The sequence below is a fragment of the Suncus etruscus genome, chromosome 18 (assembly GCF_024139225.1).
Source record: "Suncus etruscus isolate mSunEtr1 chromosome 18, mSunEtr1.pri.cur, whole genome shotgun sequence".
NCBI lineage: Eukaryota > Metazoa > Chordata > Mammalia > Eulipotyphla > Soricidae > Suncus > Suncus etruscus.
In genome coordinates, this window is record NC_064865.1 from 26,744,823 (window position 1) to 26,756,362 (window position 11,540).

Here is an 11,540-nt window from a genome sequence, read left to right on the forward strand (position 1 = left end):
GTACAGTATTTATTGTTCAGAGATAATTAACATAAGAAGGCAAACACTTATCTAATGCTAATCAAGTCTAAGAGAATATTTCATATCAAAGCACAGTGTGATGGTGAAAGTCTCTGTGGATTGTCTTGTTGCAGGAGAAATGGCAGACAAAAAAGTGAATACAGGGCCCTCATCAGTAAAGCACTCTTTGATGATGCCTGCATTTAAGTAATTCAATTTAGGAGTCTTACATCATCTTTTTCTGCCATTCTCCTCAAATTATCGACTTTCTAGCTAAACTTATTTATTTCTTGTAAATCTTCATATCCTACATAAGATCTTATCATTGGGTGATGATTTCAGTTATTTTAATTTTTGGTTTTTTGGGGGGGTAGAATATGGGTTTCTGCTTCAGCAAACAAGGTGCTCTGTCTGTTGTTGAGTCAGGAAGGCAGTGGAAATGCCCTGCAGCTGCTGGGTGGAATCAAGGGCTGAGATAAGTCCTTGAGCTAAGGCCCACTCAAAAAGCCAATTCTGGTCATGGGATTCTGGTCAAAGGCAGCAGTCCATAGTGATGAAAGGTGGAAAGAGTGCTAGTGGGCTGTTGCTCCAGGGCACAAGGGGTATAGAGCCATAAAGATAAAAGGGATTAATAGAAAAAGCAACAAATAAAATAAGTGAGCATAGACAAGGTTTTGCAGAGTGGCAAGCAGGGGAAGGTAAAGGCAAAAGAACTATGTGCAACACAAACAAGGGGTCACAATTGACAATTCAGCAAAGAGCTGGGATTTTCTTTGTTCCTTTACTTCCTTCAGTTCCATCCTCCCAGCTTCACCACAAGGGTCCATTCCACATTTTATTGATTTTAGTTTATGGTCAACCCCAGTGACTAAGAGGAACTCAGGAATTACACCTGGTGGTGCTCAGGAAATCATATGGGTGCTGGGACTGAACCTGGTTCAGCAGTCTGCACAGTCTGTGCCCCACTGAGTTACAACAATTATCTTTTTTTTTAATAATTTTTATTGTGACAAAATTGAATTACAAATCTTTCACAGTTATATTTAAGATGCATAGTGACAATGAATCAGGGGCATTCTCACCTCCAGTGTTGTCCTCTCTCTACCCCTGTTCCCGTACTTGTTATGTACCTCATGTGTCTCTAAAGAATGAATTTCCTTATGTTTATGAAGGCTTGAAGGGGCAGTGTAAGTCTCACACTACTGACATGAATAAGACTTCTTTCCTATATGAATTTTCTTATGCACAGAAAGGATTGAGGCTCGAGTAAAGGACTTCCCACATTCCTTACATATATAAGGTCTCTCTCCACTATGTGTTTTCCTGTGTCTAGAAAGGCTTGAGGCAACCGTGAAGGTTTTTCCACACTCCTTACATGTATAAGGCTTCTCTCCTCTATGACTTTTCCTATGTTTACTAAGGTCTGAGGCAAATTTGAAGGCCTTCCCACATGCCTTGCATGCATAAGGTTTCTTTCCAGTATGAACATTCCAGTGCATAGTAAGGCTTGTTGAATGACTGAAGGCCTTCCCACATTCTTTACATATATAGGGCTTCTCTCCAGTATGAATATTTAAGTGGAAAGTAAGGCCTGAATTTCGAGTGAAAGCCTTCCCACACTCTTCACATTTATAAGGCTTCACTCCAGTATGAATATTCATGTGCCTAGTAAGGTGTGAGGCTCGAGTGAAGGCCTTCCCACACTCCTGACATGCATAACATTTCTTTAATGTCCGGACTTTCTTAGTGCAGGGATTTGTCATAGCAGACTCAGGGCTGATGTGCCCAGTGGATGGTGGCTCCATAGCAAGGACTCTTTCTTCCTTCTGAATCCTTCCAGAACTGATGTCCCCCAAGTCCTCACTGCCATTGGGGTGCGGGGAGGACGGCTTCCTCCTGACTATGTCCGATAGCACAGGATCTTTCCCATCCCACCGGGAATGGCTGCTTCCCTGTGGAACATCAGAGGGTTAATCCAATCACTTCTCTCTCCTTTGACAGTCTCCATTTTAAAATCCAGCCCTGTATGTGTGATTTCAATCACAGAAACACAATTCTCCATGTCTGGATGTCTGTGGAGATAGGCAGACATCAACCAAAGAAATGCCTTAGTTAGGCAACAGAGCAGAGGCAGAAAAGATCCATAAATGACTACTTATAAGCCCCTAAAACCCGCATCAGTGGGGGATTGTGTTGAGGCTGGCATCTGCCCCTTCCACAAGATATTTCCGACACCTTTGCAGTAGCTGCCACATTCCCTGTTAGTAGGGGAAAAAAACGTAGACCAATATATCAATAGATTGGCAAATCTGTTCTTTTGTTTGTTTTGTTTTGTTTTCTGGGTCACACCCGGCAGTGCTCAGGTTACTCCTGGCTCTGCACTCAGAAGTGGCTCCTGGCAGGCTCAGGGGACATTATGGGATGCCAGGATTCAAATCGAGGTTTATACTGTGTTGGCTGCATGCAAGACAAATGCCTTACTGCTGTGCTATCACTCTGGCCCCTGGCAAATGTGTTCTGTGTTCATTTTCTTCACTGTGTTGACTGGGTTTAACAATAAATATTGTACTTTGAGAACAGTTCATAGGGCTGTGAGCCCCATCACCCAGGCTTTTTTCTCTTATGTATGCCTTTTTTCTTTTTCTTTTTTTAAGTTTTCTGGTCATGCCCAGCAGTGCTAAGGAGTTACTCCTGGCTCCACACTCAGCAATTACTCCTAGCAAATTTGGGGAGCATATGGGATGCTGGATATCAAACCTGGGTTGGCCCTGTGCTAGGCTAATGCCATCCCCACTGAGTTATCACTCTGGCTCATTGCTTTCTTTTTTAATTCTCATGTCACCCCTGCATTGGGCATTGTTCCAGGAATCGAATTTCCATGCAACAACAAAATGGATTTTTGTTTGTTTTTTTAACTAGTAGGATGAAGAAATTTTACAAATGTGGAAAGTACTGAGTTGAGAGAACGTCGCTATTTCATCAAGTTAATGAACAGAAACAAAAGGAAATCTATTCCTCCACAGAAATTGAAACACAAGTTTCAACTGAACATAAAACAAATCCATGGTGTTTGGTTAGAGCCTAGTATAGAGCCTGTGAGTGCATGTGTGAAGGCCAGGAAAAATCTTCACATAATGGAAAGGAACTAACGTATTTGCTGTTAGAGTCTGTGAGTAGAGTGGCTGGAGCAATAGATAGTACAGCAAGTGGGCATTTGCCTTGCATGCTGCCAACCTGGGTTCAATCTCAGGCATCCTATATGAACCCAAAGCCTGCCAGGAGTAATTTCTGTTTTTTTAATTGGTTTTTGGGCCATACCCAACAGTGTTCAGGGTATGTTCAGGGTTACTTCTGACTCTGCAATTAGAAATTGTTCCTGGAAGGTTTGTGGGACCATAGAGGATGCTGAGGATCAAATCCAAGTTGGCCACATGTAAGGCAAACACCCTACCAGTTGTGATATCACTTCACCCACTAGGTTTAAACCTGAGCACTGCTGGGTGTGGCTCAAAAATAAAACAAAACAAAAGCATGTGAATAGGAAGGGAGCAAATGAATAGTGGGAGAAGGCATTTGTCTTGCACGCTGCGAACTGAGGTTTAATCCCAGGCATCACATATGGTCCCTGAACAAGCCAGGAGTGTTTCCAAAGTGCAGAGCCTGGAAGAACCTCCAAATGTCACAATGTGATGCCCTCCAAAAAGGAGGAAAAGTATCTCACTATAAGCATATTCCTCTCATACATCAGTGAGTTTTTTTCCTTATACATTTGATTTTATTAACTTTTGGGGGGGGGAGGTCAGGGTTTACTCATGGCTGTGTGCTCTGCAAGGTAGTTTTGTGAGACTTGGGGCCCTCATATGATAGTAGGGAGAAACCCAGAATGTTGTCCCAACATACAGCAAGAATTCTACTGGAATATGGATCCAGCTGAGAAATGAGCAAGTTTAAACATCTTGAGTTTACATTTTATCAAATAAAAAGCACAGTATTTTTTTTTCCTGCCTTTCACCACAAATCACAGTTTCTCTTTGGTGTGAAAAAACATGAATTTCTTTAGGTTGGAAAACTTATTTAAGTTACTTTAGCACTCCGGTGAGAATAGGTGTCTTCTCCCAGCACTGGGCTCTGGATTCTCCCAGCAGTACAGAAACCATACATGGGGTGACAGGGCTAGAACCCAGGTCCCCACTTTACAAATTCTATAAGCTTTCAAAATTGAGTTATCCCACCACCACAATAATAATATTGATTGGAACTTGCAAATCTTACCATCTTACTCTTATTTGGAGAGCCTATTCCAAAAGCTAATTGCTGAAATGTCAAATCCTGAACTTCTTCTGGTCTGCATTCTAAAATCAAACCAAATATGCAATGTAAGAATTAGTTGAATGAAACCTGGCTGAATGTGGCAACATAGGTGGAGTGAATATATGTTTTTTCAAGTACTAAATCAGTTTACAATCAAAAGAAGATAGGTTGAGAGGATTGCCGTGAGGAGCTTGGCAAAATCCACATTAGCTATGTGGTGGTCTACTCATCAATGGTTTAAATCAGGGGTCTCAAACTCAATTTACCTGGGGGCCATAGGAGGCAAAGTCAGGGTGAGGCAGGGATTTCGCTTACTGAATATTCGCAATAAAAAAATCGCATTAGTAAGAAAAAAATTACAAAAAATCGCATTAAACATTTGTGTACCCCGAACGGAACTGCTCGGGGTATGCGAATGTTTAATGCGATTTTTTTCTAACTAATGCGATTTTTATTGCGATTATTCGGTAAGCGAATAATCGCGAATACTGCGATATTTGAAGGCTAGCCGCGGGCCACAAAATGTTGTACGGAGGGCCGCAAACGGCCCACGGGCCACGAGTTTGAGACCCCTGGTTTAAATGTACTGACAAAAATTATTTCTGGGCCCGAAGAGATAGCACAGCGGTGTTTGCCTTGCAAGCAGCCGATCCAGGACCAAAGGTGGTTGGTTTGAATCCCGGTGTCCCATATGATCCCACATGTCTGCCAGGAGCTATTTCTGAGCAGACAGCCAGGAGTAACCTGAGCACCGCCGGGTGTGGCCCAAAAAAAAAATTTATTTCTAACTGGGCTTGAGAGATAGAACATCAGGGAAGGCGTTCACCTTGCATGTGGCTGTCTGAGTTCAATTCCTGCCAGGAGTAATTCCTGACTATGAAACCCATAGCATGCCTGCTTGGTAGAGCCCATACGTAAGACCCAAAACCTAGTATGCCTGCTAGGTCCCAGAACAAAAACAAACAAAAACAACTTCTTAACCTCAAAATTTGTCCAGAGCTGTAGCAGGGAGGGCATTTACCTTCTAAGTGGTAGACCCTGCTTCGATCCCCAACTTCGTAAATGGTCCCCCGAGCCCGCCAGGAGTGATTCCTGTAGCATGGAACCAAGAGAAAGCCTGAGCACCACCAACTGGGCCTCAAAAAGAGAGAGAGACAGAGACAGAGAGAGAGCAAGAAAGAGAGAGAGAGAGAGAGAGAGAGAGAGAGAGAGAGAGAGAGAGAATATATTGGAAATCTCAAAAATCCACTAATAAGCCAAGGAAAATGTCAAGTGTAGATAGACAGGGAGTGAAAGCTCAAAATATCAGCATCTGTTCTAAATGCCCACAGATGGGGAATTCGAAGTTCCCTAAAGAACCCTAAGGTGTCCTAAGTACTTAAGTTACCCACAGAGAGAGCAAAGCCAAGACAGCAAAACTGTAAATCATACTGGGACTCAGCACCATAGGCAATGAATACATGTGTGAGAGGCTCCACATCCATGACACCCCAGGCCCAGCATCCACATTTCACATGTACCCATGAGATTCCACATCTGCCCAGGGTGCTCTTCCCACACTCACCTACAAACATGCCTCTCTGGAGCCTCCCCAGGGCTCCTCCTTCCAACCAGGAGATCAGTGCAGGCTTCACTCTGCACTCCCCAGTCCCTGAGGGATGATTCACGGGTTAGAGACAGGAAAGAGGACAGCACCTCCGAGTATGAGTCTGGGGCCCTAATGAAAGCAGCTGAATGATGGAGCAGATGAAGAACGGAATCTCTGTTCTCCATATGTATGATGGTTATCACATAGGTGAGACCAGATTTATTTTTACTTTTATTGAGGTGTGCCACACCCAGTGACACTCAGGGTCACTCCTGAGTTGCTCAGAAATTACTCCTCTGAAATTTCTGTGCTCAGAAATTACTCTTGGTGGAATCAGGGAGCCGAATGTAATACCAGGGATCAAACCTGGGTCAGTGGCATGCAAGGCCCTACTTGCTGTGCTATTGCTCTGGCCCCCAGATCACATTTAAATGAAAGAGTCTAATTGAGGGGCCAGATAATATAGTGGGGGAGCAATAGTACAGCGTTTGCCTTGGACTTGACTGAAGTGTGTCTGATCTCAATATCCTCTGTAGTTTTCTGAGCCCCACAATGACTGTGCATTGAGAACAGAGCCAGGAGTAGACTCAAGCACTGCCAAAGATGGTAAGGCCCAAGAATGTCTAAAAAAGAAGGGTCAGATGTGGAGCCAAGAGATAAATACCTGATATAATATGCTGTCTCTCAGGACTGTGAAATGACATTGAAAAATATCAAGTTGGACTAATTTAAGTAATAAAGTTAGGGACTGGAAAGTTAGAACAATCAAGGGGGCTTGTGCTTGGGGCAGAATCACTCCTAGCTGAACCCAGATCCCTGTCCTATTCTCAGAATCCACCCTCAGGTGTGACTCACACAGGTGGCCTAGGGCAGTTCTCACCTATGGCCAGCAGGTGCTGGTAGGTCTCCAACATCACTTCTCTGTAGAGTTTCCTCTGTGAGGCATCCAGGCACGGCCACTCCTCCGGGGAGAAGACCACAGCCACGTCAGGGAAGGTCACCGCATCCTGAGCACAGACATGCTAAAGTCAGCATGCACCCTGGGCATGCTGCATGCACCTTGCTGCACCCTGGGTCTAATGTTAAGGATGAGACCCCCATGTCCCGAGAAGGACTCAGGGCCTCACCCCTCTTCCCATGGAAGGAAATAGCACTGGTTTCCTTCCCTTGGGAATGACCCCTAAAATCACTCTAGGAAGCCAGATTACTATTCTAAAATGTTCTTGGAGGGGCTATCTCAGCACCACTCAGTTCACTGAGCACTGCCTAGAGCACAGAGCCAGAGGAACTGAAAAATCAACTCTGGTGTGGCTTAAAATGCTAACTATACACCAACCCAATCCATCCCCCAAAACCTATGGTACTAGAGAATGTAGGAAAATTCAGGGTCTAGTGAGTGACTTAAAGCTCTCATTGTCCGAATAAGTCTTCAAGGTTTCCCCCTCAAAACAAGTCCCTCGGGGCCAGAGAAATAGCATGGAGGTAAGGCCTTTGCCTTTCATGCAGGAGGTCATCGGTTCAAATCCCAGTGTCCCATATGGTCCTCCCGTGCCTGCCAGGAGCAATTTCTGAGCCTGGAGCCAGGAATAACCCCTGAGCACTGCCGGGTGTGACCCAAAAACCACAAAAAAAAAAAAAAAAAAAAAAAAAACAAGTCCTCTTGAAGCACAGCAAGTGACAGGATCCCCAACCCTTATGCCTCTGGAATCAGAATTTCTTGAATCGGAATCCTTTGCTCAAGTTTCCCTCGTAGAGCCACAAGGCCATGTGACTGCAGAATAGGAGGCTTGACAGTGCAACTAGTTTACTAAGGAGAAATGTGGCTTCAGGAAGGTGAGACTGCAGAGTGAAGGAAAAAGAGCTAAACTGCATGTCCTGGGACAGGAGCAGGGATCAATTCCAGGCAAAAGCTTAGAGTCCCCCGATATCCCAAGGAGTGACTCCTGAGCTCATAGCCCAGAATAAGCCTTAAGCTGTGCCTAGGTGGCACAATACAATACAAAACAAAATAATCAGAGATAAAACACAGCACTAAAACCCAAACTAACCCAAACAAAATCCCACAGGGAAATAAACTCATAGCCAAGCAAACTGTATAGTTTTTTCCATTTAGGCAGAAAATTCTGCACAGAGCTCAGTGTTATGGACCCCAGGGGGAGAGCCCCAAACCCATAAGGAAAGTCCTGAGTGAAGACAGGAATGAGCCATGGGCATATGCACAGGCCTGGTATCTGGGGGCAGCAGCAAAATGTAGAAGAACTTTGTGCTAGAGTGACAAGACAGTGTGGATAGCATTTGCAGTGAACTAGGCTGCCCCAAATTGAATTTCTGACACCCCATGAGCCCAGCAAGAGGTACACCTGAGTGCTAGGGAAATCCCATGTTGAGTGTGGTGCCCCAAACTAGAAATAAATAAAAGAGCTTTTGCCCAGGTGAGGCAGGAATGATGAATTATAGCAGAAATTCCGAGATCAAGGTCTCATTCCTCACTCACATCAGGGTCCTACCAGTTCAACCTTGGATACTCTCACACCATGAGGTCTGAGACATGACAGCAATAAAGGCCTGAGAAACACAGCATGTGGCCCAGAAATTCCCTCCCCACCACCACACACAACAAAGCAGGAAAGCATTTGCCTTGCACATAGCCAACATGGGATTGATCCCTGGCATTGATCCACGGTTCCTGGAGCCTATGAGGATTAACTTGTGAGTGCAGAGCAAGGAGTAACCCCTAAGCACTACCAAGTGTGGTCAAATAATTCTCTTTTCATAAAAATACCAGAAATTAACAAAAACAAATGTGGTTCCAAACAGCAGGGTAAGCAGCCCCTGCCTGTGGCCACATCCTGGCCCACACTTCCTTCCTGCAATGTGCCTGGAACCCATTGCACCTAGGGGCTAAGCACTCCTGTCCTCCGCCCCTCCAAGCCCCCCTTCCTGCTTTGAGTCACACTTGTTCCTACCTGGGGACAGGATGTCAGAAGGTTCTGCCTCATCTCCCACCTGGATTATTCCTGAAGAGCAGCAGCAAGGTCCTTTGTGGGAAGCCCTGCAAGAAAGTCAGTTCTGAGCACCAGAGATGAGCACACACCCTGCCCTGACAGGAAGCGCCTGCCCTGGGGGCAGAAATACCCTATCAGGCTGCAGGACCAGGAACCAACATAGACCCACAGGAAGATATGGCCAGAGGCTTCTTCCTCTCCAGGGAACTCAAGTGGATTGGGATCAAGCTGGGAGGGGGACTGGAGCACTGGCACCTAGCATAGCCCCTCAGGGCCCAGGACAGCTGACTCTGCACTTGATTTTAGCCAAAAGGCCAACAGCTGACTCTGGGCAAGAGCCCAGCACACCAGAGCCCTCTACACTTAGTCCTCTGCCCTTTCTGCTTGTCTCTGCCACAGGGACTCAACTTCTGCTGCCCTCCTGCCAGGTCAGTGGGGACATGAGCAGGGTGCATACTCCCGAGGACAAAGGTCATCTCAGGACCCAGGTGAACAAGGACAGTGTCCCAGCTCTTCCCGATGCCTCGGGACTCCCATGGGTCCTGCTTTGCTTTGATCCTGATCAGCACAATTGAACCTGGGCTCTGCCAGTGTCCCTGCAAAGGCACTGATTCCTTGGAGCTGGCATCGTGCTCAGAAATATCAGCTCTCCAGATCTGGGCATATCTGAGATCCGGGTCCAGAGCGATAGTACAGTGGGGAGGGCTTTTGCCTTACAAGTAGGCACCGTGGGCTCAATGTCTGCATCCTATTGGGTCCCTGGAGCTCACCAGGAGTGATTCCTGAGCACAGAAGCCAGGAGTCAGACCTTGTTAAGAACAAAATCAAGGGGCCGGGCGGTGGCGCTAAAGGTAAGGCCTTGCCTGCTCTAGCCTTGGACGGACCGCGGTTCGTTCCCCCGGTGTCCCATATGGTCCCCCAAGCCAGGAGCAACTTCTGAGCACATAGCCAGGAGTAACCCCTGAGCGTTGCCGGGTGTGGCCCCCCAAAAAAAAAAAAGAACAAAATCAAGCAAACAACAACCCAAAAAGGCAACTGACCCTTCCCCCAATCATGGTGTGGGAGTGACAGCACAGGGGCAAGGTGTTTGCACTTGATAAAGTCAACCCAGCTAGCTCCTCAGCATTCCATAAGGGTCCAAAGCATTCCAGGAATGAAGGAACTGCAGAGGTCCCACCAAGGAGCGAGGTGGCGGTGGGCGGGAGAGCTCAAGCCTTTCTGGGCCTGCAGGAGTCAACCTACCCAGCTACTAAAACTTCTCTGCTAGGTTTGGAAGCAAATAGGCAGGGAAGGGACACACCCAAGACAATGAAGTCTGGAGATGCACTAAAACCCGGATATGGGATTGAAGACCCGGGGCTACAGCAGGCCCAGAGAAGCACATCCCCCCCCCACCCCACCCCTCAACCCCCAGCCCTGCTTCAGCACGAAGGGAAGCCAGGTGAGGAATATCAAAGACGTGGCACCCACCCTAGCAACAGGACACACCCAGATGGAAAGCCTTAGGGGGGCAGGTTTGAGTAACCACTGGAAAGCCAATTTGCACAAAGGACACATGATGCCTGGGGACATGGCAACTTCTCCCCTAGGGCATGGGGGCTTTCAAGCATTCAAAGTCTTCTCAGAAAAGTGTGTTGGGGAGAGCTCTGCCTTTGGGCAAGCCTAAACTCTCCAGACAGCAGAATTTTCTTCTTTTTCTCTTCGATCTTTGAGCTACACCAGGTATTCGGGCTTACTCCCGGCTCTGCACTCGGGGATCATTCCTCGAGAGCTCAGGGGAGACCCTGGGGAGTGCTGGCTTCGGATCCTGGTCGCTGGCGTCCTCCAGGCCAGATTTCCCTGCAGTCCTCAAGTCCTGGATCGCCCAGCTCCCCCGGAGGAGGAGGCAGAGCTGGAGGGAGCAAAGGGGGGCAGCTACATCCCCCTCTTGTGAGAATCCCCCACCATGCATGCGGGTTCCCGGGGACCCCGCCAGCACCCGCCGGCCAGTTCTTTACCGTCGGTCCTAAAACTTTCTGCAGGAGACTGTCCCGCCCCGGGTCGACCTTGGTCACTTCTCCTGAGGCTGTCCATGTGGGCACCGAACCCCAGAACCTAGGCTGCAAGCAAGCACCCTCCCCGGGGCTACCCCGACGCTCACCTGGCGGAGACCCTGGAGTTCCGGAGCGCTCAGAGCGGCCCCTCAACGGCTGGAGAGAAAAGTCGCCCCCCCAAAGCCCGCGGGGACCGCAACAAGCTCCAGTTGCAGCAATGGCGGCAATTTCCGGGACCACAGAAGACCGGCGAGTTCTGTGACATCACCTCCCAGGCTTAAAGGGCCAGGCCCAGCCTCTCACCTGGAAAAGCGGATTTTTGCTTCTTTTGGACTTGGATCAGATGATTCCCACCGGTAAGGTGCTCCAGGTCGTGGACAGATGAGCGTGGGAGACTGATCGGATAACATGGGGTGTAAAGGTTTTTGTTTTTTGTTGTTTTTTTTTTTTTATAAAAATGCATGCTCTTGGGGCCCATGCAATAGTGCAGTGACAAGAACATAATTGTGCATGAGATACTTGTCTCTGAATGAGGCTCACCAATTAGTGGTGAAGGGTGAGGTCTCCATGTGTGTTGGCATAGTTTATATGCCTGGCTCACCC

General features: G+C 47.2%; 1 protein-coding gene across 1 annotated transcript; it reads right to left on the minus strand.

The window, feature by feature from the left end:
• Positions 1-1,199: 1,199 nt before the first annotated feature.
• LOC125995748 (zinc finger protein 100-like) lies at positions 1,200-11,164 on the minus strand. The gene is made up of 6 exons (XM_049764748.1): positions 11,045-11,164; positions 8,866-8,951; positions 6,780-6,906; positions 5,876-5,962; positions 4,273-4,352; positions 1,200-1,952 (listed from the first exon to the last, which is right to left on the minus strand). Exons 2-6 carry the CDS (start codon positions 8,896-8,898, stop codon positions 1,200-1,202), a joined length of 1,080 nt encoding a protein of 359 aa, XP_049620705.1. The 5' UTR covers positions 8,899-8,951; positions 11,045-11,164.
• Between the last annotated feature and the right edge of the window lie 376 nt (positions 11,165-11,540).

Bases quoted from the DNA above. Each gene is read 5' to 3' on its own strand.
- LOC125995748 (XM_049764748.1), bottom strand. From the start codon at position 8,898: ATGAGGCAGAACCTTCTGACATCCTGTCCCCAG. The intron at 6,907-8,865 runs GTAGGAACAAGT...GTCTGTGCTCAG, and splicing joins TTCTGACATCCTGTCCCCAG to GATGCGGTGACCTTCCCTGA. The intron at 1,953-4,272 runs GTAAGATTTGCA...GATGTTCCACAG, and splicing joins CTCCAAATAAGAGTAAGATG to GGAAGCAGCCATTCCCGGTG.